At 41.4% G+C, this 27,587-nt stretch overlaps 1 protein-coding gene across 2 annotated transcripts; it reads right to left on the bottom strand.

Moving 5' to 3' along the window:
* Window positions 1–1,573: 1,573 nt before the first annotated feature.
* On the bottom strand, window positions 1,574–27,037 carry HEPACAM (hepatic and glial cell adhesion molecule). 2 transcript variants are annotated; one of them, XM_021000585.1, is made up of 7 exons: window positions 26,526–27,037; window positions 9,455–9,796; window positions 8,687–8,968; window positions 7,970–8,069; window positions 7,589–7,662; window positions 7,092–7,162; window positions 1,574–6,906 (listed from the first exon to the last, which is right to left on the bottom strand). In XM_021000585.1, exons 1-7 carry the CDS (start codon window positions 26,608–26,610, stop codon window positions 6,604–6,606), a joined length of 1,257 nt encoding a protein of 418 aa, XP_020856244.1. In that variant the 5' UTR covers window positions 26,611–27,037; the 3' UTR covers window positions 1,574–6,603. The 2 variants fall into 2 exon arrangements, with proteins under 2 accessions (XP_020856244.1, XP_020856245.1); XM_021000586.1 differs by having other exon boundaries at window positions 7,092–7,159.
* Between the last annotated feature and the right edge of the window lie 550 nt (window positions 27,038–27,587).

Here is a 27,587-nt window from a genome sequence, read left to right as displayed (position 1 = left end):
GCCATGGATCAGTAAAAGAGATACATGGGTGTTACAAACTCTATGTTTTGGAATTCTTCAAATGCGCTGATAATTTTGTTGAAAACTCCGTTGCCTTTCCCCTATAAATTTTGTTACTGCCACCTCCTGAACTAAGGTCTAGTCTATTCTACTACCACATTACAAAGTAAGGAGGGGCTTAGGAAAAGAGTTCATACAAGTTTCACTTTATTTCTTCTTAAAAATTAAAAAAAAAAATTTTAACAGACTAGTGATATAATTGGTATGGGAAACTCTCAGTGAAGAACTCCAAATGCCAGAACAAATCAACATCAGCTCTGCAACTGATGGCCTTAAGGAATTGTTTGGGACATTGAGAAATTAAGTGATTTGCCCTATGTTACACAGTCAGTGAGTCTCACTTTTAATTGATTTGATGATGCTCAGGCTTTTAGGATCCTGTCCTCATCTCTTTTATATTCTGGAAAGGAGATCAAAGGATGTCTCAGTGAAAATAAGATAAGGATAAATATTATGGGGTCTCAGGTCTGAGATCATCTTTTTCCTAATATGGGCAGAGTGAAAGAACAGTGGGGATCTAAGAGATAATTTTGGCTTTAAGAATTCCATCCCTTTTAGCTGTGTGACCCTGGGCAAGTCACTTAACCCCACTGCCTAACCAAATAATAAAAAAAAAAAGAATTCCATCCCCTTAAAATAGGCACTATTGTTAAAGAGTTTCCCTCAGCATAGCTTGTTCCCCTTCCTAGGTTTGGGATATCCAAGGTCACAGGACTGACTTGTCTCTCACACTTAAGCCAGATCATAGGACATCTTCTATCAGATTTCTTCTCCTTAGGACATTAGGGCACCTGTTCCAGGGTCCCCTACTCCAACCATCTCAGGTCTGGCACACATGGTTGTAACTTGTGTCAGGAAGGTCAAGGGGACTTCCAACAGTGATGTTCATCTGGCTGAATCCCAAGCATGGGATTCATTGTGTTCATTTGCAGCAACCCCCAGGGTCTTAATTGTCTCATTTTGCACAAATGGAGGAAGGGCCAGTTGTATGACTCATAGTGATGGTATTACTTGAGGAACAATTTAGCTTTGGACTGACATTACCTAACCAGAGATGAAGGCTTGTCCTGAGTTATGGAGTGTCAGGAATGTGTAACCATCAAGAATTCGACCCAAGACATAAGTTCTACCCCAATCCCCACCAATGTATATTGATTTTCCTGTGCTATCCCTTTTTAGTCACTCGTACAAGAGAAAATAGCAGGGCTGAGATCAGAGTACTTTCCTGAGAATTCACCATGGGACGTTGTTTTCATAGGATTTATTGTATTTATAGCTAGGAAAAAATCATAGAGATCATCTATCAATCAGCATTAGGCCTAGAGCCAGGAAAACTTGAGTTCAAATCCAGCCTCAGATACTATGTGACTCTGTTTGCCTCAGTTTTCTCAACTGTAAAGTGGAGATAATAATAGCACCTACCTCACAGGAGAATCAAAAAGAGATAATGAGTTGTAAGAATCAAAAGAGATAATGTTTGTAAAGCGCTTAGCACAGTGCCAGACACATAAGGGACATTTAATGAATGTTTATTTTCTCCCTCTTCTCCTTTATTTTGCAGAAGAAGAAACAGATGTAGAAAGTTAATTGACCTATTAAAGGTCACTTGCTAAAACTGGTAAGTAGCAGAACTAGAATTTGAATACAGGACCTCTTTTCTCCCAAATCCAACATTTTCCCCTAAATCATGCTGTCTTCTTTGAGGAATGGTCACCTCAACTAGGTACAATTGGAGGGTATCTTTTGATCAGGCTATGTAAGTAGAGGGTGGAATATTTAGGTCATTCTGAGAGCTGGGCCGGGAGAGAGGTTCCCTGAAGTTTTGAGATATGTGTCTCTCACACTCAGTCTCACAAATAACCCAGGGTTTCCAGTCTCTAGTTGGAATAGTCAGCTGCTACCCAGTCTTCCTTCCTTGACTGGAGGGCCTCCTTATTCAATTTCTTCTTTTCATGTTTGTCAGTCTCCAGAGTATCAGCCAACACAGCAAGAGGGAGATGGGGTTATCAATGGAAAAGGAAGAGATGACCTTTGCTCAGAGGACTGAGCAAATTTCCAAGATGCCAAATCACTGGACAAAGTTTCCAAGAATGGTGTTTCTGAAGACTAGATTTCTGGAAGGTGGGACAAGACTTGAAGTGAGGGGCAAAGCTGGGGGGGGGGGGAGGACAGGGACAGAAGGGGGAAATAGCAATGATTCTTTTCTCAACTTCCCCAATGCCCCTGGAATTCTCCCAATCTAGACCATGCATGGCAATAATTATAGTCTTTGGGAAAAGGGCAAAAGAGAGAAGAAAAGGGCCAGGAAATGAAAAGGGAATAATAGCGCACATCTATATAGAGTTTTACAGTTAGAAAAATGTTTTATACATAATACCTCATTTGATCCTCACAATATCCCTGTGAAGTAGGTAGTGAAAATGGAAAGAGGTGTCCCTTTCAGATGTGAACAAGGGACATAAACAAGGACAGTTGTGAAAAAAGGCAAGAAAAAAAGGTATCTTTCACCCAGAAACGGTACTTACTCATGTTACCTAAAGCCAAAGTGTACTGTTTCTCAGCATCTAATTTGTATACAACAGATGTGAGGGTTTGGAACTAACTAGAAAACTCTGATTCCTAGAACTCCTTGGTGACTATGGGACAAATATATATTACCTAGTTATGGAGGTGGTAGAAATGTAGATTCTGATTTACCTCCATGAGGCAGAAGTGAATTATCTCACTGAAGAGACCTTGTTTTGGATGAGTTAAGCTGAACCCTCGAAGAAGTCAGAGATCAGGAGAGATCTCTGGTCAAGTCTAGGAAGAAACCCAGAGTTTGCACTGACAAGTGCTGCTTAGTAGCACTACCTGGAGGATGAAAAAGGCTTTTGCTTTTCCCTGAATTGCATCTAACTGCCTGAGAGGCAGAATCTCTCAGAGCCCAGATAAGGAAGCTGGGCTGGAAAAACTACAGACCCCAGGCTTCGAGTTTCTGCTTTTGCTGAAATTACATAGCATCACCTTGGTAGCCCAGAAGGAGGAGCTGCCCAAGTAGAGCAGCTAGCAAAGAAGCAGCCCTACTGAGCAATGAATTGTACAGACTGTTCCTGAGGAAGACAAAGAACATCGAGTCCATAGAACAAAACTTAGCCAAGTGTTTTCTACACATTTACCTGCTATGGTTCTGTAATTTCGTGCCCATTCTATTCCTATGGATATTGTGCATTGGTGGGAAAATATGTCCCTGATTGAGGGGCGGACTAGTATGTTATTATTCTTGTTTTGTCTTCTGTATAATAAACATTTCTAATGAAGAGTTAATAGAGCTCCACTGGCTGATTTGTTAAATGGGCAGCACACCAGTGGGAATTCAGGAGCATAGCATATATAGTGCATAGTAGCAGAACTATATTTCCACCACCAGGGTTACTCCTAGAACCCTAACTAGGTTCTAGGAGTAAGCACCCCATCTGTGAACTTTCCAATCTGCCTTAGGAGTGCAAGTTGGGTGACTGAGACCACCCTGAGAGAGAAGGGTTGGTGAGAATGAGTTTAGGTGCTACGTCACTATTATCATCCCCATTTTTTTCAACATGTGAAGAAACTAAGGCTCAAAAAAGTCAAATTACTTGCCCAAAGTTATATAAGATGGTATGTGGCAAGGCTAAGATTTGAACTGAGGTCTTCCCGGTTCAGTTTCTTTCCACTATATCCCAGCTACCTCTCTCAGGGAAGAGGAAGGAAGGAACAGAAAAGGGGAGACATAGAAGATGGTAAGATGGGTACTTTTATGCTTGCTCCCCTCCTGCCTCCAGAAGGTGAGTGGAATTAAAGCTGTCAAAAAGCATTCTTGGTCTGTTTCCCTATTCCTACATACTACCTGCTTGAGGCATAATTAAGTCAGGCTTAGCAGAAGTGGGAAGAGTGGGAGGAGAAAGTAGAGCTGTCAGGAACAAGGCAGAAAAGAAGAGGACAAAGGCTACACCTCTTACCATAGAAGCTGTTCCTCTAACATTCACTTCTCCAAATCAGGGTTGATTTGGAGCCACATCAAGGGTTAGCCTTCTTTAAATTTGTTGTGGGGAGCATAGAATCAGAAGTAAGGGAGAGGTATAAAAGCTTGGGATAGTGCCGTTTAAGACAAGTATGGGGGGGGGAGCTGTGTGACCCTGGGCAAGTCACTTAACCCTAACTGCCTTGCCAAAAACAAACAAAAAGACAGGTATAGGGCAGGATTCTATCCCAGGTTCTACTGTTGTTGCCCATAAGGCCTTGGCACAAATACCCTCTAGACTAGCTCAACGGTGGACATGGCACAGGGCTGTAAGGAGGAGTGCAGGACTTTGAGAAGCAACAGACTTGAAGGAGTTGCCCAGTATAGTGATAGCAAAGGAGAAGCGGCAAGGACTGCAGCAGCCAGGCTGGGTCTCCAGCTCCAGAGTATATGACTAAAGTTAGGGGCCATACAGAAAAAAAAATCACTAAAAAAAACCTATTGTTTTGAAGTTCAAAGATAACCCTTGTCTAGCATAATTACACTGAATTTTTACATGATGAGAATGCTTTGGTATTTACCCAGGACATCGAAGGATTATTAAGTATTGGGTACAGGGGATTTCTGAACCCAGGAAGTCATTCGGGCTCAGAAGTCAAGATCTAAGAATCTTGGTGCCTGAAACTGGGGTTAGGATCAGTTTTAAAAGCAGTAAAAAGTGAAAGGTCTAGGGCCAAAGGGCTTCAATCCTTTGAATCAGTCCTTGGAGGAAGAGCCAGTGTCCTGGGAGGTAGTTTGCCTAAGGGCAAGGCTGAATTCTTCACTGGTGGCTGTGATAGGAAAGGCACATGGAGAGCGTTCCAGACCCTGGAAGTGTAGGGGAGGACAGAGTGCACAGAGCCTGGCTCCTTTGAGGGGGCCTCCCTCACTTTCAGCTTTTTAATTGCATTCTCTCCACACACAGTAGATTATTGCCTCTCTATGGACAGTATAGGTGGCAGAAACACAAGGGCCTAGCCTAGTCCCTCACTATTGAGTTGTTAGTTCAATTAGGGAAGATACCCTTGCCCTGCTTCCCAAGGACCCAGGTGTCTGAGAGAGGGGACCAAGAGTCAAAAGATGATCTGCCCAACCTCTCAGGAAACTTAGTCATTGGGAATACACTCCAAAGACTGGAACCTTTGTTTTCTCCTATCCAAATATGAAAAAAAGAGTTAGCAAGGTCTGTCCAACAGGGGGCCTCTAGTTTCTTTCCCAGGGATTCTGATTGTTTGCAAGTTTTGCTGGGAGAGTGAAGTTATGGAAGTTGGGGTGGGGAGAGGAAGGTTCAATGGGAAATAGACATATTTCTTACAGAGTGGTGTAGAATCTTTGCTCCCAAAGGATAAAGTCTCTAACCCCTTCTCTTCAGGTATGGTGTCCTCTTTAACAGGGACCAGAAGGAATGCCCTGTGTTATTCAGAGGAAGTAGAGAAAGGGCCTGTTGGGAGAGGACTTGACAATAAGGCATGCCTTTCTCAAGACCAGGGGTCAAGTCCTTTGAGGACCCAAGTCAGGAGGTTGTAGTTTCCAAGGAGGCTGTTGGTGAATTGGGGTCAAACACGAACCAATGGCCTCCCCCACTTCACCTACCATAGACTCATAGTCGAATAGTTTGTTTGAATTTAAAGAGACCTTAGAGATAATCTAATCTAAACTCACCATTTTACAGGTAACCCTTAGGAATAGGTTTACATACAAATGAGGAAGTCTAAAGAGAGAAGAAACTTGCTCAAGGTCCCCCTTGACAGAGGCACTGGAAAAAGCAATTCCTCTACCCTACAGCAGAACCCACAGTTCTAGTCTCTTCTCAGGGATATATCTTCTCCTATGCCGAACCGCTAGCCTGAGCCATGACAGTCCCAGAAGGAAAACACCCACCTTATAATACCCATCTTCCTGGGCCCCCATGATGTGAGCAGCCTCTGGTCTCCTCCTGGGCTGGACACATAGTTCCTGCCTTAACTAAAGCTCTTGTCATTTTGTCTAGTCCTAAACTGCTCTGTGATCTGGGGCAAACTGATGTCTCTGTTCTGTGTTTCAATGTCCTGCTTAGCTAAAAAAAAAAAAAGGAGCTCCCAGAGGTGGGCAGGCCAGGAATGTGGAAGGAAAGGTGAAGGGTAAAAACCTGGGAGCCTAGAGGAGGGGCACAGACCAGTCCAGAGTGTTAGGATTACTGTTGTTAGTCTCTGTTAACGCTGCTGCAGGGGCAGGCCTGGAATTTAATAATCTATAGGTGGGTCCTAAGAGGACACAATCCACACCCACCTGCTGCAGTCAACCCGGAACCCAGCTGTTAAGCGGGAAGCACCGACATACCCTACACCACTCAGGCACAGTCAGTCACACACTGGCACAGGTTCACGGTCAGTCACACTCATTCACACCTCTTCATACACGCTCTGACTCACAAACACACGTGACTTCCCTTTGCAAACTCCTTGCCCTCTACGAGGCTATCCTGGCCTCGCCCCCAAACGGGAGACTAAGGCTCCCATCAGGTGGAGGTAGGGTTCTGGGAGGGCTTAGGCGCTGATCTCCACGGTGCCGGCCTCCTCTTGCTCCCGGATCATGTGCACGCCCGCAGTCCGGAGGGTGCGTGTGGAGCTGCGGGAGCGTCCGGGGGAGCTCGGGGACCGACTGGGGGAGGTGTGCGTTCGGCTAGTGGCAGGAGAACGGGCAGGAGAGCGGGGATAGCGGCGGGCTGACCGGATTGGCAGCCCCGGGGAGCGGCCTGGGGCAGTGGAAGAGATAGAGTAACCCGGTGGGCCTGGCTCAGTGGTGCTCCGAGGGTCGGGGGCAGAGCTCTCCTCCCCTTCTGATGGGTCCTGCAATGGGATGCTAATGGTCAGTAAGCTTAACCAGCTGCTTGCTTGTTCAATTCAATCCAATTCCCCGTGGTTCATAGCACCCCTGCCCCCAATTCTACCCCCAAGTTTAAATCCCATTCAAGTCCTTGCTGGTTTCCCAGCAGGCCTGGCTCCCTGGGACTCTCTGGCCACAGCTTCCTCACCTTATCCTTCAAGATGTACAGGGCCACAGGGTTCTTCCGCTCGTGTTCTCCACTTCTTGGGAGGGTCTCTACTGCCCAAAGAAGACATTGAGGGAATTACCTCCCCATCCTAGGGCACTACAGACCCTATATCCAGCATCATAGTGCTCTTCACACTTGGCACTTTCCAAATCACTCACCCTAGCCCAGAGGTTCTTCACTACTCTCCTGAATCCACACACCCCCTCCTAATCTAAAAATAGCAATCATGTCTCTGATATTCCAGGAATATGTGATTGAACTGATTTCCAATTCTTTCCAAATCAGACTCTGTTATATATAAACCCAGGAGAAAATTTCCCTTGAAATGTTGACCAATCTTGAATTGTCTGGACTCTTGCTCCCCCATCTTAGAATCACCCTGGCCCTTGGGAAATCCACCTGTGTGACACTGCTGCTCTGTTGTTCACCTGAGCTGGATAGGATGGGGAAGAAAAAGTCCAGCTTCTTCCTCTCACCTTCGGGTTTTAGGTGGTCATCATTTTGATCTTCATACTCTAGAGAGCCCTGCTTTTCCAGCTTCCGCTTCTTTCTGCAAAACAGCCCAGGAATCCCTTGAGTAGAGCCATAGGTTTGGGTAAGAGAAGGGCTTGAAGACACAAGGACCTGATGGGCTTAGGAGAAGGCTTGGGACAGGAAGGGTGTTTTTGGTTAATTAGTGACGAAGAAAGAAGAGTGGGTTATGAGAACAGGAAGATACTTCATTTCAGCAGTGTTATTTATTAACAGGGAGATGCTATGTTATAGGCATTGAATAGGTTTAGGTCCTTGGAGGTGGGGAAACAGAAGGGAATGTGAAGGTGTAATCTCTGACCCAGGATGCAAAATTCAGTAGTTACCCAGACTTTTTGGAGGGTTTCCAACATGCGCAGACCGTCACCAAAGTCACAAGGAGAAAGATGCCTCCTGTGGTCAGGATAATGTAGAGAGAGCTTCTCCCTAGAGAAAGACAGTTAGGGAGGTGAGAACTGTTATAGATTGAAATAGCCAAAATGCAGGGAAAGGGTGGTGGAAAGAATTTCTCTAGGATAGAATTTCACTGTAGGACAACAATTCCAGAAGACCAGTAATGAAGCATGCATCTCATCTCTTCACAGAAGTGATGGACTTTAGGATGCAGACTGAGACATACTTTTTGGACAAGGCCAATTTGGGAATTTGTTTTTCTTAACTATGCTTATTTGTCACAAGAGTCTTGGGTTTTTTTTCTTTTTCAATGGAGAGACAGAGGAAGGAGAGAAAATCAATTTCTATTTATTAAAAAAATTAACTTTAAAAAATTCTGTGTAGGGATGATGGGAGTGGGAAATACCAGAGAGGACAACTACCTGATGTTGCTGCTTTCAAGGAACCCATTCCTTTCTGTTTCTATTCATCAGCATAATCATCAAGTATTTAATGAGTAGAGTTTGCTCTTTGCCTTTATACAAACAAATCTGTTATGACACAAATCTGGTCATGAGGTCTTATGGCACCCAGGCTGGAATGATCCCTGTCTCTTGCTGTGGGATACCTGCTCTGTTGAGCTCTGAGCTTTTCCAGGAAAGGATACTCACGATATACAGTAAGCTTGATGGGGACACTTCGACCTTGGCTAATGGGGTTCTCCACCACGCAGCTATAGATATCATCATCTGCCATAAGCACTCGTGTAATGGTGAGCACCTTTTGGTCAGGGGACAGGAGAATCCTGGAGTCATTGCTGAGTGGCTTGCCATCCTTCAGCCAAGTATAGTTGGCTTTGGTACCATTTTCATGGGAACAGTTCAGTGTGAAGGACTCACTGAGCTCCAGGACAGTAGATGAAGACACTACTACTTGTGGCTTTGAGATGGGAACTGGGCAGAGCAAGGGTAAGAAGACTGTGGGTTAGAGACCTGGGAGCCTCACAGTTCCCACTCTCTGCTTCTCATCAACCAGAATTCTTCCTAATACTGAGTCTATGAGCTGACAGAATCCTTCAGGGATCATATTGTCCAATATCTTCCTTCTCTCTCCTTTGATTGAAGCCCCAGAGCCCTCACCCTTTCTCAGGGCTACTGGGCATTACATTTTAAAATAATTTAGCTTTTAAAAAGAAGCTTTGGCTAAATTCAGTCTTGTTCCACCTGGCCTGGCTCAATGGACCTCATTTTTAGCCCCCAACCACCCAATCCCCAGTTCCTGTCCTCTCTTCATGTGGGTGGCCTCTGTGCACTGGATTGACCCCACCTGGCAAAATTTCTGAGTGCTTTATTCAGAAGCTACCTAGACAGGCTCAGTATCAATCCCTGGCCCTCAGTCTCTAACCCACCCCTTCTCTCCAGGTAGCTACAGAGTCTTACCATCCACAGTGAGATTGATAGTCTTTTCTCCAGTGAAAGTATCATCAGTGATGGAAATCTCTACCTCATAGGTGCCCTCATCAGATGTCTGAAGATCACTGAGGAGAAGGGAGCCATTCTCAAAGAGCCTGATTCGGTCACGGTAGTCGAGCCTCAGTGTGCCAATGACTTCAGTGCCAATGGATTGTACCACTGTCACTGGCTTGTCCCTCTTCAGCTGCCACTTAACTACTGGCTTGTCACTGCTAGTGCTACTGTACTGCACAGACAGCAGAGCTGACTTCCCCACAGTACCATGGATCAGATGCACTGGGCTTGTGATGTTCACCCCTTCCAGTGAGCCTAAGAAGAGGCATCCAGGGAGAAAGGGGACAATGTCAGACCTTCCACAAGAAGTAAAGGTTTTGTTTTTACCCCATTCCTTCCACCTATCACTCTGACTTCTCCTTAGTTACCCTTGGCCCTCCACTCCCCTATCTTTTTAGTCTGGACATCTTGATAGCCACCTTTCTGTCTGTCTTGCTGTCCTCCCACCACTACCCTCCAACTCCCTTGCTTTCAAGTTCTGGAACCATGAGAAAATCAGTACTACCATTGTTACTAGAAGGGGTGTGTCGATCTATTTGCCTACAGTTCTACTTAACATCCCTGTAACATTCCAAACCAAGATACATCTTTTCAGCCACCACTACCCTTTCTGTGTTTTTTACCCTTATTAGAATGTAAGCTACTTGAGGGCATTCATTTTTATCCTTGCTATCCCCGTTTCCAGGCTAAATGTTGCTCTCTGATACTGTTTCCCCTATCATTTTCCCCATCCTTAGGCCCCATTGTTTTCTTCCTTTTTTTTCCTGTCCCAGTGCCTTCAATCTAGCTTTCATTGTTGTCCGTTCTCTTTACATCACATTCATCTATTCTTCTGGTCCCTTGGCTCTTTGCCTCTCTCAGCTCCATCTTCTCGACTAAATTCTAGCCAATTCAGACCCCAGGTCTTCCAAAGGTATAATGTGAAATTTCTATCCTTACCACTGTCCCATGGCTCCCAAGAGACAAAGGAGGTCATCTAGGAGTCCCTTATTGCAGGAAAGCAGAATTTCTTTCCTCTTTATGGAACATGTTATCGAATAATCTCAAAGGACCCCATAGCAAATGGAAGGTGGTGGTATCATTCAGTTGTAGGTACCTGACTCTCTCTCCAAAGATGGCACACTGAAGACAAAGGACAGCATAGACTGGCTTCCCCCTGCCTTGTTAAATACCAAATTCAGACAGATACCACGTCCCCCACTCATGCAGGAAACTCCCAGTGGAATCCCCTACCCCTTCTGTTACAAGCAGACTTCAAGATTCAAGATTTCAAGATCACAGGAAAGCATCCTTTTACACTTAAAATTTTCCTACTCAGTTGGTATCTGAAATTTCACAATTAGGACTTCATTCCTTAGGCTTAAGCCAAAGTAGCTGTGTTTTCCATTAGAATGCGAATGCTGTTGGGAGAGGGGGTAAAAGTCACCTTCACTTCATTGTTAATAAGTTTATTATATTCTTTCCTGAGTAAAGTTTTGATTTTGGGGGGTTTGCAAGAGATAGAGAAGGTAGAAGGAACATATAGGTATAGGGGACATGAAAGGAAGAGGAATATTAAGAGGAAAAAGCAAGTAAAAGTAGTCTAAGAGCTTGCAGTCAAACTTCATCATTATGCCTGGATTTGCCCTGCCACCCACCTAGCTCACTACTGCTAGCATCCAAGGAGAAGTTCTCCTGTCTAGGACAATAATGAAAAATGAAAGCCTGTAATATGGAAATATGTTTTACATGATTGCATATATATAACCTATATCAAATTGCTTACTGTCTTAGGGAGGAGGGAGGGAGAGGACAGGAAAGGCAAGGAGGGAGGGAGAAAATTTGAAATCCAAAATTTTATAAAAATGAGTGTTAAAAATTATCTCTACATGTAATTAGAAAAAATAAAATACTATTTTCAAAAAACAGAAAGAGTCTGGTATAAGGAAGTAATCCTAACCCTACCCTCTTCAATATTGCTATATACAGATGGGAAGCTGCATTGCAAAACAAAACAAAACAATGAACTGGATGAGGGTCTGAAACCTTTACCTGGATACTATCTTTGAGACTTAATGCACTTAACTTTTTTTTTAACTTCCAAAGACTAATTTATTTCAAATTAAATACAGATGAACTCCACATTATTCATCTGATATTTTCTTCAGAAGTGCCAACAACAACATTTTGAATTCACTGACAGAATTTGCGATTTAAGGAAATCCTCATATAAATTATTTTGAAATAGCCACTCTTCCAACATATCTGTTTTACAAATAATGTTAAATATCATTTGCTCCTAGTGATGTAAACCTATAAATATATTGGCATTGATTATAATTACTTAGACAATGAGATAGATCTATAATCTCATTGTTGGTAGTCTTTCACTAGTGCAGTTCACAAACACTACATTTTTGTTTTTATATATTTTATAGGAGAAACTTAATTTTTCAAGACCTCAGTCTGCTCATCTGTAAAATGATAGAGTTGAATTAAAATTTAATAAATGTTTATTAAGTATCCACTGTAGGGAGAGAGAAGACACACATCCCTACTTTCGTTCAGCTTAATGTCAAGTTGGGGAATGTGATGTAAATGCAAATAACTACTATAATATAAAATCATGTATGATAAGTACATTAGGGAGGCAAAAACAAAGTACACCAAAGATGGAAAAATCATTATTGAATAAAGCCAAGATGGGGGAAGTCAGAGATCAGGAAACGCTTCCTGAAGGAACTGACATATGAATCACAAAATCACAGAATTTGAAACTAGGAAGGGACCTCTGCAGCCTCCTCATCCAATCCATCCATACAATAACATCCTCAATGTTTATCCAATCTCTGCTTGACCTCTAGGGAGCAGGAAGGTCCCACCATCTCCCAATACAATCCTGTCTACTTTTGTTTTTTGGGTTTTTTTGGGTTTTTACATTTTTATTTTTTTATCTTTTTTTTTGTTGAGTCCCCAGCTTTAATCACTTTTTTATTAATTTATTTTCATTTATCAATAATCATTTCCATATGTTTTTAAGTTTAAATTTTTTTCCTCCCCTTCCTCCCCACAACCCTCACCAAGACAGCATTTACATTCCTATTAAACATATTTTCACATTAGTGATGTTGTAAGTAAAAATTAAAAGCACCAGGAGAAACCATCAGAAAGAGGAAACAAAACTCAACAGAAGAGAAGAAAAATGGCAATTCAATTTCCATAGTTCTTTCTTTGGACGTGGATAGCATTTTCCATCATGAGGCCTCTGGAGGTGTCTTAGATCCTTGTATTGCTGGGAAGGGTTAAGTTTATCAATATTGGTCACTGCACAACGTGGCTGTTATTGTGCATAAAGTTCTCCTGGTTCTACTCACTTCATTCAGCATCAGACCATACAAGTCTCTCCAAGTTTTTCTGAAGTCAGCCTGTTCATCATTTCTTATATCACAACAGTATTCCATTACATTCATATACCACAACTGGCTCAGCCATTCCCCAATTGATGGACATCCTCTCAGTTTCCAATTCTTTGCCACTACAAAAAGAGCTGCTATGAATATTTTTGTACATGTGGGTCCTTTTCCCATTTGTATGATCTCTTTGGGATATAGCCCTAGAAGTGCTATTGCTGGGTCAAAGGGTATGCACATTTTTACAGCTACAATCCTGTCTACTTTTGAACAGCTCTAATCATTAGGTTTTGTTTTTCTTTTTCATGACATCAGGCTTAAATTTGTCTTTAAAACTTCTAACCACTGCTTGTGGTCTTGCCCTCTGGTGCCAAACAGAACAGGCCAAACAGAACAGGCCTAACCTCTCTTTCATATGACATCTCTTCAAACACTCGAAGAGAGCTATCACATATCCCCCAAAGTCTTTTCTTTTAGAGGCTAATTATGTCCACTTCCTTAAACCAATCTTCATTCCACATGAATTCAAGGGCCTTCACCATCTTGCTTGTCCTCTGGACAACATTAATGTCCTTCTTAAATTGTAATATAACTGAACTCAAAACTCCAGATGATGTCTGATGAGGGCAGGATACAGTGGTACTATCAATCCCCTATTCCTGGAAGCTATACCTCTCTTAATGTAGTCCAAGACCAAATTAGTTTTTTTTGTCAGTCACCTCATACTGCTGACTCAAATTGATCTTGTAGTCCACAAATCCTTTTTTCAGAACAGCTGCTAAACAACTGTCTCCCCCATATTATACTCCTAAAAATTTTCTGAACAAAAATATTTACATTTATACCTGTTAAACTCATGCCTATTAAATCTCAGACTTGACCCAATGCTCTAGTTCAGGGGGTCAGTAAACCACAACTTGTGAGCAAATGTAGCCTGTGCCTGTTTATGGCCTGGGAGCTAAAAATGTTTGTTTTACATTTTACAATCAAGTTTTATTATACTTAAAAATGTAAAAAAGAAATCTTAGCTGGTGAGCTGGATTTGGCCTGTAGGCTGTAGTTTGCCAGTCCCTACCCCATCCAGTCAAGATCTTTTGGGGAACCTGCTGCCTCAAACCCACATGTGGCCTTTTAGGTCCTTAGATATGGACTTTTGACTGAGTCCAACTTCTACAAAACAAATCCTTTTATTAAGGAGATTTGTTCTGTGAAGTTTGGATTTAGTCAAAGGGCTGCACTTGAGGACCTAGAGGGTCACATGTAGCCTCAAGGCTGCAGGTTCCCTACCCCTGGATTATAGGTAGAATTCCCGCACTGAACATCTCCTAAAGTCCCTTCCAATGCTGAGATTCTATAATTCTATTAGTAGTACTCCTTGCTTAGCAATAGCCATGACATAGGCCTTAGATTGATTTAAAAACAGTAATTATACAACACAGTAACATTAAATAACCTTTTAGAGTTTGCAAAACATTTTCTTCACAATAATCCTATGAGATAAGTAGTCCAAATATTATCCTACAAGTGAAGAGTTTGAAACTCAGAAAGTTTAAGTGACTTAACCAAGGTCACACAACAACAATAATAATAATACCTAACATTTGTATAGTGCTTACTGTATGCCAGGTACTATGCCAAGTGCTTCACAGTAATTATCTCATTTGATCCTCACAACAGCCCTAGGAGATATGTGCTATTATTATGCTACAGATAAGGAAACTGAGATAAATAGAGGTGAAGTACCTTTCCCAGAGCCACATACTATAAGTATCCAACTCTGGATTTGAACATAGGTCTCTCTGACTCCAGGCCCAGCCATTTATCCACTGCACCACTTAGCTGTCCCCAAAGAATGACTCTTAGAATTGGGTTCAAACTCAGCTCTTTCCTTAATTCAAATCTAGCATCCTGCCTTCCTTTCCTCCTTTTTTTCTTCCTTCATATACACACTTACACAAGTCAGTAATTTTTGTTTTGGTAAAATGAAGGATGGGTGTCCATAAGTTCCTTGAAGGCACATAATATTTCATCTTTACTTTTTCAGCCTCTTTGTAACAGTGCCTGGCACACGGTAAGGTATTTGTTGTTCATCCTTTGTTTCCAAAGAGGACCAATGACATCATGGTGTAATGGGTGATGTCTTGACTTGTGTGGGAGTTGGATTTAGATGAGGCACAGTTGTGCAAAGTCATCAGCTTCACTCTTTCTTCCAGAATCATCAAAGTCCAGTAGCAAGACAAAGTCAAGATGACTGGCGATGGCCTAGGATACAGTAGATGACCTTGGCATCTTCAATGTCTGACCAAACTCTAATTTGCTCCACAACACTTACGTCAGTTGCCTTCATGGCCAATGGAACAAATTGTTCTCATGAACTCATTCTACCTGGGGAAGTCTTCACATGCTTGGGATAGACATCCACCTAACTCACTGATAGGTTTGAGGCCTTTTGGTCATCTTCAACATGTCTTAGTTTGCTGAGATGGTTTTACCCAGCTCTAGCCCCTGTACATGCCATAGCTTCTTGGAGTCACCTACAGCAGGCACTTAATAAATGCTTAAATGGTTGACTGTATGCTTTATAAGTTAATACCAATTTTGTTCAATGTTTTTTATCTGAGTTTTGCCATTTAAATTGTCTTCATTTACATGATTGTCATGCTCGTACATATTATTCACTTGTTTCTGCTTTGTTCACCGAGCCATTTCATACAAATTTCCCATATTTCTTTGAATTTTAATGTTCCTTCTGGAACCTTAATATTTCATTATGACAATATTTTACAATTTGTTCAGCCATTTAATAATAATAATTAACACCTAACATTTTATGTAGAGCTTTAAGGTTTGCAAAGTGCTTTACATATATTATCTGATTCAATCCTCCTAAAAACCCTGTTATGTGGGTAATACTATTATCCTCATTTTATAGATGAGGAAACTGAAGATAAAGAGGTTAAGTGGTTTGCCAAGGGTCACACAGCTCAAAATCATCTGAGGCAGGAGTCAAATTCAAGTCTTCCTGACTGAAAGTCCAGTGCTCTATCCACTCTGCCATCTCATTGCCATCTTATTTGCCAATCACCAGGCACACAGTTTGCTCCCTTTCCTTTTGTTTTGTGTATCAAATCCAAAACACTTTCAAGTACTTCCTCACTCATTTGGCAAAAACAGCCTTCCTACTTCCCTAAATACGTTAGCATGTGTAAAATGAGATATCCTTGGAAAGCAGAGCATCAGAGAATATAGAGCTAGAAAAGATCTTAGAGACCCTCTCTAATTCAACCCTTCATTCTACAGAGAAAGAAATTGAAGCCCCATCAGTAAAGGAAGTAAATGATTTCTGCTAGGCTGCATAGGTAGTAATTATTAGAACTGAGTCTTTGGCACCCAAATCCAGTGTTTTTTCCACTCTGCTATGTTAGTATCATCTGCCTCCAACCTGTCTCAAGGACACCAAAGAAATCATCTTCTTTTAGTTGAAGTGGTCTAGATGTTAATGAAGGTATGATATATGCAGAGGAATTTATACGGTATAGCAAATCAGAGTTATCACTCCCAGGTTCCTGAACTTTGGACCACCTGTACTGCTTTAAGCAGAATCACAGATCCTCAGAATTGGAAGGGACCTCAGAGGTCTATTGCAATAGCCTAGTGGTTGGTCTGCCTCCTTCAAGCCTCTCCATACTCCAGCCCATCTTCTACACAGCTATCAAAGTGATCTTCCTAAAGCACAGGCCTGACCTTCCTACTCAAGAAACTCCAATGGTCCCTATTACCTCTATGATCAAATATAAATATAAAATCTTCTCTTTGATGTTCAAAGACCTTCATAACCTATCCCTCCCATGCCCTCACCTTCTCAGTCTTACACTTTATACTCCTGACACATATACTATGAGGCAAAGACACTTGCCTCCTTACTATTCCTTGAACAAGACATTCCATCCTTTGGATCTGGGCATTTTCTCTCACTGTCCTCCATGCCTGGAATGTTCTCCCTCCCTATCTCCACCTACTGACTTCCCCAGCTTCCTTCAAGTTCCAACTAAAATCCAGAAAGCCTTTCCCAATCTCTCTACTACCTCTTGGGGTAAAGTTTACTATGTACTAGATAATTACAGTTTATTTTCATTTATCCCAAAAGTACCTCTTTGAAGCTCCAAGGGAGTAACCTCAGATCCTAGTATTTTGGGATTTGGTCCGTATTCACTCTATTCATATACTTCATGGTTTCAAGGATTTCTATATATTTTTTTCAGCCTTCATTTTTTGAGATAGAAGTCCTAATTTTTTTTGTCTGTCTTCTTAAAGGAGCCCTTTTATCTCTTTAATTATTTTAGTGTCCTTTCTCTTACTTTTCTTGTTCTATTATGTCTCCTTTGGAGTATAGAGACCAGAAATGCAGGCAATATATCAGGTACCTTTGTATATGGGAGTGTATATGAGAGTAATTTTTATGTTTTAGTAATTGATAACCATAATTACTTCAGTACTTCATGAAGTTGAGTCACTGTGGACAATCCCTCCATCCATGGAGGTTGCAACCCCTGTACATATCAGTAGATGGCCATAGTGAGCTGCTGTAGCCACTGAATTTAGTTTCTAGGCTAAGTCCCCAAATGACAAACAACTCCGTTACTAGGTCTGTACTTGAAGTCTTTCTCATTTAGGACATAGAGTTTGTGCCCTGAAGATGCAGCCTCAAAGAACCCAAAGCTACCTCCATGCCCAAATGAGGCATTAGAGAAGGACCATAGCTGAGGCAGTGGTAGTAATAGTAACAACAACAATAACAACAACAACACACTTTAATTGATATTTTTTGTTTTGTTTCTAATTTACTTCCTAAGAATAGCCATATACATATTCATAGCTATTCGGGGCCCCTGAAGCTAATGTATTTAGGGAGTAGTTGACAGTAGCTCCAGTATCCTGGATCATAATTAACGGATCAAAGCCCATCATCTTATGAATAAAGTTTTCATTATTTCTTCCTAATGAACTTCCTAATGAACTTGTCCACATTGACTCACCTGCCCCTTTTCTGCTCACTCACACAGCCTCATGAGATTTTCCAGCAGTTTGTCCCCACAGCTTGGGGTTATTTGCAAACCTAGAGATTTCATTTTGTTCTCTCCCTCTTTCACGTCATCTATAAGAATTCCAGATAAGACTACAAGATATTGACCTAAATTTAGAAGGGACCTCCAAGTCAAACATCCTCATTCTCCAGATGAAGAAACTGAAGCCCAAGGAGGCTCAAGGACACATAAGTAGTAAATGGCAGGGCTGAGATTTAAACCAGGTTCTGTGACTCCAAGTTCAAAGATCTCCCCATTGTGCCATTGTGAGGAGGTAGGCAATATTACTGTTAACACCCACTCCCTCCAGAGAAATGGCTTTCTATCTCTGCACTTTGTTTCCTAGCCCCTACCCATGAGAGAACATCCCTCCAATTTCGTGATTTAGTTCATCTGTAAAGTGCTCCTCCCAGAAGTCAACTTAGGTCTGAGATGTGATAGCTAGGACAGTTGCAGGACTTTTCATCTGGGGCATCTTCCTGTAAGGTTGAATTTTTTGATAGTGAGTGAATGAAATGATTAAAGATGCTGTGGAATCTCCTTTCCTGAAGATCTTTAAAAACAATGAACATTCATTCATTACAACCCATGTTATCTGTTCTTTATCCTTGTTGACCTCCAGAGTATTCTTCCAATTTCCTCAATGACTTTAGCATCTAAACAGTTTTGTCTTCTATCCATCTCTTGCCATCATCCCACCTTCAAAAGTAATGATGATGGATCTAATAGCCTAAGTACATAATTCCTCAGTCTCTTCAACTCTTAGACCCTCCTCTTTCTCTATCTATCCATCTCTTGCCATCATCCCACCTTCAATAGTAATGATGATGGATCTAATAGCCTAAGTACATAATTCCTCAGTCTCTTCAACTCTTAGAACCTCCTCTTTCTTTATACTCACCACTTCAGTCATATTCTCACCATGCCTTGACAAATACTTTAGTCACACCTTGCCTCTAAAGCATGTTACCTCATAGTGTGCCCAAACAGCTCTCTAAGATTATAAATTAGTTGGTTACTTAAATGTATCTGGTAGAAGAAGTTTCCACAACAGGTTTTCCCTACACTGACGAAACTACTGGTTGGGGCATTGGGATGTGTAGGACACTCTGATAAGCCATAGATTTCATTCTCCACAAGAAAATTTTCAAGCTTTTTCTAATATTCTGAAGCTTCCAAATGCATCAACATTCCCCTGTAGCAGATACCTAGTTTTCTAAGGCCATTCTGCATGCAACCCTCCAATTCACTGCTGTATTTCACCTACTCTCTTCTCTTTTCCTTCTGTTTGAGAGGAAAAGACATCTCTTCTCTTTGCTTAAACCAATAACTTTCTTTGCTATAGTCGGCTCTTGATCCAATGCACTTCCACACAGCATAGTGAAAAGAAAAATGCAGGGGCAGCTAGGTGTCGCAGTGGATAGAGCACCGGCCCTGGAGTAAGGAAGACCTGAGTTCAAATCTGCCCTCAGGCACTTGACACTTACTATCTGTGTGACCTCGGGCAAGTCACTTAACCCCACTGCCTAGCAAAGAAAACACACTCAAAAAAGAATAATGTATATAGAGTCAGAGGCCCTGCACTCAAATTCTATCTACTACCTATGTGACCTTGGGCAAATCATTTACCTTTTCTGGGCTTCAGTTTCGTCATTTAGAAAATGAGAAGGTTGGCCTAGACCGTCTCTGTGATCACTTCTATCTCTTGAACTAAGACCCTATGCCCTCCTACGAGACCTTATTCCAACAACAATCCCCTCTCTTTTATGTATCTTTAATCTCTCCTTCTTTGCTGGTTCCTACCATGTGACTTCAAACATGCTCATGTCTCCCGAAATGTAAAAAAAAAAAACCTGAAATCCATTAATCCTTCTACCCCATCCTGCTACCAACTCTCTCTCTTCTTCATGTCTAAACTTCTTGAAAAAGTTATCTAGTGATCCCACTACTTATTATTCATTCTTTACTCAGTCCCTTGCAATCTAGCTTTCATCTCTGACACTCTACAGATATATCTTCTCTCAAAATTCACTACTGACCTGCTAATTGCCAGATAATGGCCTTTTCTCAATTTTTTTCTTCCTTGAGCTTTATGCAGCATTTGACACAGTTGATCGCTACTTCCTTTTCCATTTTTTCTCCTCCCTTAGTTTCTGAGATGTCACACTCTCCTGCTTCTTTTCCTACTTTTTTTCCCCATCTGTTTCTTTTATTACTAATAATAGCTAACATTTACAAAACATTAAGCTAAGTGCTTTACAAATATCATCTCATTTGATCCTCACAACAACCCTGGGAGGTAGATGTATTATTATCCCCATTTTACAGATAAGGAAACTGAGGCAAACAGCCATGAAGTGATTTGTCCAGGGTCACCCAGCTAGTAAGTGTCAAGGCCATATTTGAACTCAGATCTTTCTCATTCCAGGCTCAGTGCTCTATCCATTGTGCCACCTAGCTGCCTTCACTAGGTCATCATCCTCTTCCTATTCCCTTAAAGTTATTTCCCAAGGTTATATTCTTGGCCCTCTTCTATATACTCTCTTCTTTGATAACTGATTAATAATTGATTCAACTACCAAGTCTAGATAGCTCCTAATATTGTATTTGAATCCTTGAGATCCAGTCTGGAACCCAAGTTTCAGACTCATCTCTTTAACTTTCCACAGGACATTTGTACCTATACATTCCACTGTTAACCTCAAATTCAACATTAACAAAACCAAGCTCATTATTGTTTCTCAAAAACCTACTTCTTTTTAAAAAGTTAATGATGATCTTTTTACGTTATCACTTCTTGATGACTCCTTCCCACCCCACCTCCAAAAAAATTCAGTTTAATTCAAGAAGTATTTTTAAGTGTCCAAACATACAAAGATATTCCTTCTACACCTCTAGTCCAACACTTACCTGACAAGAAGCAGGAAATATGCTTCATCATCAGTCTTTTAAAGTCGCAACTGTTCATAGCTATGATCAGCAGTCTTTCTATCAAATCTATCCCTTCTCCTGACTTCATTATTTCAGTCGGTAGCATGACCATTCATACTGGCTTCCGTATTTGAAACGCTAGTGTTACCTTTGACTCTCCACTTACATCCAATCAGTTCCTAAATCCTGTCTATTTTTACCTCCATAATACCTGTTATATTTGCTTCCTCTTCTCTATTCCTATTGCCGTAACTAGAGCACAGGTCTTCATCCACATGGACTATTGCAATAACCTTTTCTTCTTTTCAACGAGTATAAGCAATCAAATATGAGACTAAATGAAAGTTCAAAAAAGCCTCAAACTAAACCAAAAAATATGATTGTAAAGGATTGCACACGTAACCATGTACTCCCATTATTCACTGGTTGTCAACTTACACATCTTCCTATTTCTACAATCTCCCTCACTCCAAACTATCTTTCTCACTGGTGCCAGGCTTATGAATAGGTCTGGCCATGTCACTTTTTTTCTTATAATTCTACAGTGGCTCAGTCTTGACTGTGGAGTAAAGTTGAAATCCCTTTGACTGGAATTCAAGGCCTTCCAAAATCTAGCAACACCCTTCCATTCTAGCCATGTCTATTCTACTCTCTTTCCACAAATTATTTTCTAGCCAATCTGAACTAGTGCTTACATACCCTATATCTTCCCATTTCTCTGCCTTTGCTTACACGGTTTCCAATGCCTACCATGTCCTCTGTTTTCTTTTTTCCTTCTATTGAATTCCTAACAATCCTTTAAAACCTAATTCAAATGACAAATACTTCGGGAAGCCTTTCTTGATTGTCCAATTGATAATGACCTTCTCACCATGTACTGGCCTTTAGTGTCCAAACTTCTCATCCTGCCATCTAAAACCCTGAAACTCTAGCACTAACTTAGCTGTTTTGCACAGAATAGATACTTAATAAGTGTTTGTTGAATTGATTTGCTTATGTGTATATCAAGTACCTATGTGCCTGGCACTGTGCTAAATGTTTTTTGGAGGGCAGAGGGAGAAGATTAAGAAATATAAGATCTATTATCCCTCCTCAGAGACCATACAGTTTGGGTGGGAAAATAAGATTTCCATACATGAAACAAAGAACAATATTAGGCAGAATATGATTTAGTGATACTGTATGTGATATAAACAGTAAATACTATGGGAAGTCAGGACTGGGAGAGATTAGTGTTAACTAAAGTAGCAGGAGAAAGCTTCATGGAAAGGGTAGGACTCAGGATGAGTCTTGAAAGATGGGTAAGATTTGGGTAGGTGGGGAGGAGTGGGAAGAAGAGAAATTTCCATGCTATTTCCAGGCAGGGGAAAATAGTACGAACAAACAGAAGTGGTTTGTTTTTTACCCTTCTTTTATTTTCCAATGGGAGAGGGCATGGGGGGGAGGGGAATAAATGCTTGTTAACTGGGGAGAAAAACTTAAAAAAAAACAAAACAGAAGTGGAAATGACACAGCTGAGGGGCTGATCCAAATCACAAGGGGAGAAGACAAAGAAAGCTTAAAAAAAAACGGAAGTCAAAATGACACAGCTGAGGGGCTAATCCAAACCACAAGGGGAGAAGACACCAGACTCCAATGGTTTGCCACCTATAGTTTGCTGAGAACCATGAGTTCTATGAAATCTGCCTGGCAATTAGATGGATAAGCCAATTTCTTTGTTCTTTCCACATTCCTTTATTCACATGGGTTGGCACAGAAGTCCCTCTTCTTCCCCCATTTTCTATGATCCTTGGGCTCTCCCCCTCTGCACAGAAGACCAGAAAGGAAAAGGAAAAGGAAGATATAGGTAACTTTGTATATCTCAGAGAACTTACCTATTTTTATTTCTGTATTACAAAACTGCAGAGATTACAAGTTGTACATCTCTAAATCAATGGTACAGAAGTAAGAGAAACTGAAAGGATGAATTCTCCCAAGATGTGGAGACCAAGTCAAGATAATTATAACAATTACTATTTCAAATGTTAATATTTCATTTCCTAGATTTGGAGCACAGTAATTTGCACAAAGGTTTGACGTCATTTTGCCAAAAGGGTAGGAAGCAGCTGCCTAAATTCAGAGGGGAGAACAACCCTGCGTGATTGGCTTGGAGCACTTTGTAAAGGCCAGAGGGGCTATCCTAGCTCACCAAAAGGTTGGCAATCTGTGTGTGAATGTCAGGCCGGAGACAACTGAAATGGAACGCCATCCAGTGGCTAACTCAGATATTGCAGACAGAGTTACTACAAAATAGGCTTGATTTTATCCTTTGTGGCAATGAGCCAAAACCAAACACAAATGCTCCTTAAGTTTGGAGGAAATTTACATGATGGATTGGAGAAGGGGAAGACTAGTTTTGAGTTTATTGTAGTACTCCATACGTGAGGTGAATTAGAGCGGTGGGAATGAAGAAGAAAAGGCAAAGAAATGTTTAAAGGAAGAATGGGCAGAATTTAGTGCCTGATAAGGTATATAAATGGGTGAGGAAGAGGAAGGATTGAAAGAAGATGCCAGGATTTCTAGTGTAGGTGGCTAGGTGATAGTATAGTTGGCAGAGCAAGATGAGGAGAAGACGATGAATTTGATTTTGAATATGGTGAGTTTGAGGTAAATCACAGAATCTTTCTAGATGTGAAAGCCCTAGAAGTTATCTAGTTTAACCCTCTTCACATCTTTGACAGAAGGTTATCAAACACATACAGTGAAAGGGAACTCACCTCACAAGTAAGTTTTCCCATTTTGAGACAATTCTAACTGTTAGAAAGCTTTTCCTTATACCATACAGAAATTTAGCTTTCTCCAACTGTCACAGTCCCAACTGTTCTGCTTCAGCTCTGGAGTGACCTAAAATAAGCCTAATCATTCTTCCACATGACTATCCTATCATTCCCCCCGGTTAGTTAATAGTAGGATATTCAAAGGAAGGTGTCCTGGGAAGCAATTTGAAATATAGGATAGTGTGTCAGATAAGAAGTCAGGTTTAGCAATAGATTTTAAAGTCACTAGCAACATACCAAATATTCATCATAGCTCTTTTTGTCATAACAAAAACAAAGTGGGTGCCCATAAATTTGGAAATGATTGAACAAATCTTGGTATAGGAATATGGATTGTTATATTGCACCATAAAGGTCAATATTGAGGAATTCAGAGAAATATGGGAAAGTTTTATGAAATGACAGAGAATGAGGAAAGCAGAACCAACAGAATAGTCAATATACAAGATGACTATAAGAATATAAATGAGGACAATAGTAAAAGATAACAGAACGCTGATCAAAAGCAATGATTGATACTGGTTCCAGATGAGTGATGTTAGAATACATTACCTTTCTCTTAGTAGAGAAGTGGTGGATTACTGATGAGGAATGTTACATGCTCTGTCAGTCTCAGTCAATGTGCCAAATGGTTTTGTTTATAACTTTTTTTCTGTTATAAAAGAGGGTATGATGGGGGGGATTATTCAGAAGCAAATGTGGTGCAAAAGTAAAAATTCATTAATAAAACATTTTAAAGTCATTAGTATAGAGACAGTTGTTGAAAATGTGACAGTAGATGAGCTCTCTTAGAGGGGGCAAAATGCATACAACTGAGCATTTAGGGGATGCCTAGAGGTAGCAAGGAGAGAAGACTGAATAACCAGCAAAGGATAAAGAGGAATATTTAAGGAGGTAAGAGAAGATCAGGATACTATGTTATGGAAGCCCAAAAAAGAGAGTTTTAAGAAGAACAGAGTGATCAGTAGTGTCAAATGCCACCAAAAGACTAAGCAAAATAAAGAATAGAAAAAAATCCCTCAGATTTTTTTTCAAGAAGAAAGTTATTGACTACCTATGAGAGAGAAATTTCAGTAGAAAAGACATCCCCATCCTTCAAGATCTACTTCAGATGCCAGACTCTAGCAGACTGACATGATTCCAGATGGCAACCAGATGCTTGAAATCTCTTGGCCTACAGTAATTGTTATCGAGAGACAAAAAAAACCCTCATCTTTAATCAGAGGTGGGAACTGGGATGTTTAGGATGAATCCCACTCAATCCTACCAATGAGAATAATAAGCTAGTAGTTACTGATCAAGTGTTATACAATGGAGGCCTTTCAACCCCCAGTTGTGGAAGGTTATGCTGCCTCAGACAATATCTATAAAGTGCTTAGCAGGGTCCAGCACATAGTAGGCACTTTATAAATTCTTGTTCCCTTTCCTTCGGCATATCACTTTGGCAGTCCCTAGGCTACCTCTGTGAGTGTAGGCACCCCTAACTCCCAAGTGTGAGAAGACAAGTTTGAAAATCCAGAATTGGCTTCTTAATCTCATGGATCCATTAGATCTTCAACCTCATTAAATTTTCCCTGGGCCTCATATGTCCATGGCGAAGGGAAGGCCCTTGGTGTCTCCTGAGCCTTTTTATGAGGATGCAGGATTCCAAGACACCCAGCATTACCTGGTCTCCATGCCTCTAAGGGGTTCCATGAACCTGGTTGGGGATATTTTTAATAGAAAAATAACTACTTCAATATAATTGGTTTCCTTTGTAATCCTATTTATTTTATATCATGCATTTTAAAACACTCTGAGGTCCACTGTCTTCACTAGACTATTAAGGGGATTCATGATATAAAAACATGTTAAGAACTCTTCTTTTAGAGGCACAAAATGGAGATGGGAAGAAAAACAGGCACCAGACCTCAACAACCTTAACTCAAAGAAGAAAAATTAGGTGAATGGCCCTTCCCCCCATCCCCCATCCCAACTATATTTCATCCTTGCAAAGGAGCTGTGAGGAGAAAGTCATACATAACTGAGACTCATCCGAGCAAGGGAAGCTGACATTGCCACAGATGTGGGAGGCTAACAATGGCCCACATTCCTACTATTATGAGGCATTATCAACAAACTCTAATTCTCTAATAAATGGACAGGAGCAGTATAGGATGTAGGTCTCCGTGGCATAAAGGTCTTTTGTGACTTACCACAGTGCCTGAAACACAGTAAATGCTTTGAAAAAAAAGCATTTTGACTGATGATTGTGATGGTTTGAAACTCTGGCAAAGTTGATGCGAACAGGGAATGAAGGGGAGGCACAATGTTGTTTCTTCAAAGCTTCTTTTACTGTTTGCCTCTATCCCAGAGAAGTCCAGAGGAGATCAAGCAAAGTGCACCACTCCCCAGACTGCTCCTTAAACCCCCTACCAGCATGTCATCATCTAAAAGATGCCAAAAGGACCCATGCCAACAACCCAGGCTATAAGAAACAGTTCAATGTAGCTCATCTTTATGTACTGAATGTTGTTGAAGCTCCAGGCCATGCAGCCTTTGTTTTTTTGTGGTTTTGGTGGGGGAAGGATGGGAGGAAGTAAGCAGGATGAAGAAATGTATTCAAGGCTAAAAGCCTGAATTCACAATACTTCCCACGGCAGCTGAGCTTTCTTCCCTCCTCCCACTACAAAGACATTCAGACCACCCCCCTTTTTTGGTTTCCCCCAAAGAAGCCCCTTGGTTCCTTCTCCAAACCCTTTTGCTTGCCACCCCCATCTCCTACCTGTCTGGATCAGGAGGAGGCAGACGAAAGGAGTGAGGTGTGGGGCGCTGGAGACTCTGAACAGGGCTCCCTTTTCTCTCTTCATTTTGGGTTGAGTTCTTGGGCTCTGGTGCAGACAATGAGCATGATTTCTCCACTCTGGGCACGTCTCTTTGTACCACTTGGAGTTCCTCTGTTCCAGTACAACCCTGCCAACTTGCCTCTGAATACACAGAGCTCTGTGTGTTGCCCAGCTTGCTCTTTTCTCTCACTCAGACCTGACATTTTCTGGTTTCCTGAGCCCTACCATCCTCAGTTTCCAAAAAGTGGAATTGGTAGCTGTTGAAAAGCCACGTCACAGGTCCAAGCAGGATGTAAAGCACAAATGATAAGTGCTTCCAGACCCACCTGTGCTAAATAGGAAGATGGTGTGCCAAAGGCTAATTTTCCAGGTGGGGATTTGAAGCTGAGACTAACTCGGGGGACTGGGTAGGAGTACACAAAGAAATTGGACTCTATGTCCCAGTCTTAGGCAGTCACCACTCTACTTTCCTTTTTTTTTTTAAGGGGGTGGGGGCTGACCATGCCAGGGAAGTGCCTCCAATGGGCTCTGAATGGAGAAGGGGGTGGAGTTCCTACGCAGCCTGTATTTAGAGAAGCAAGTAACCAGTGAGGTAATGAAATCTCCCCTTCAACTCCAAAAGAAAGGAGTTGAAAAATGTCCATTTCTGTTATTATTACATATTTCTTCTTCCTCTCCTATTTTACTATCTTTTCTATTATAGAATCACAGGGCTGCTGGGGACCTCCACCTAAAAATCATTTTGTATGTCCTCTTGCTCTCAGACAGAATACCTTTATGCTGTTTTTAAAATTAAGTCAGAGCAAGAATAAGGATAGTGTCCTGGTGGTAGTATTACCCAGAAGTAGCAGATTACAACAATTACTATAATTCACAGCATTGGGAATAGACTCAGTAGTCTGGATGCCCTCAGGAGAAAACAGCTTTTCTTGGTTATGACTGTCCTGTCCTATGCAGGTAACTCAACCTCCTGTGGCTAAAGCTAGCTAATTGCTGGTGAA

Source organism: Phascolarctos cinereus, unplaced genomic scaffold (genome assembly GCF_003287225.1).
Source record: "Phascolarctos cinereus isolate Bilbo 61053 unplaced genomic scaffold, phaCin_HiC Scaffold_726;HRSCAF=1367, whole genome shotgun sequence".
Lineage (NCBI taxonomy): Eukaryota > Metazoa > Chordata > Mammalia > Diprotodontia > Phascolarctidae > Phascolarctos > Phascolarctos cinereus.
The sequence above is the reverse complement of the archived record's forward strand: the minus strand, read 5'-3'. Positions and strand labels throughout refer to the sequence as shown.

Excerpts from the sequence above, each read along its gene's own strand:
- HEPACAM (XM_021000585.1), bottom strand. The coding sequence starts at position 26,610 with ATGAAGAGAGAAAAGGGAGCCCTGTTCAGAGTCTCCAGCGCCCCACAC. Across the intron at positions 8,969-9,454 it reads TATCAATCTCACTGTGGATG|TTCCCATCTCAAAGCCACAA; the intron begins GTAAGACTCTGT and ends TGCTCTGCCCAG. Across the intron at positions 8,070-8,686 it reads CATCAAGCTTACTGTATATC|GGAGAAGCTCTCTCTACATT; the intron begins GTGAGTATCCTT and ends GTCTTTCTCTAG.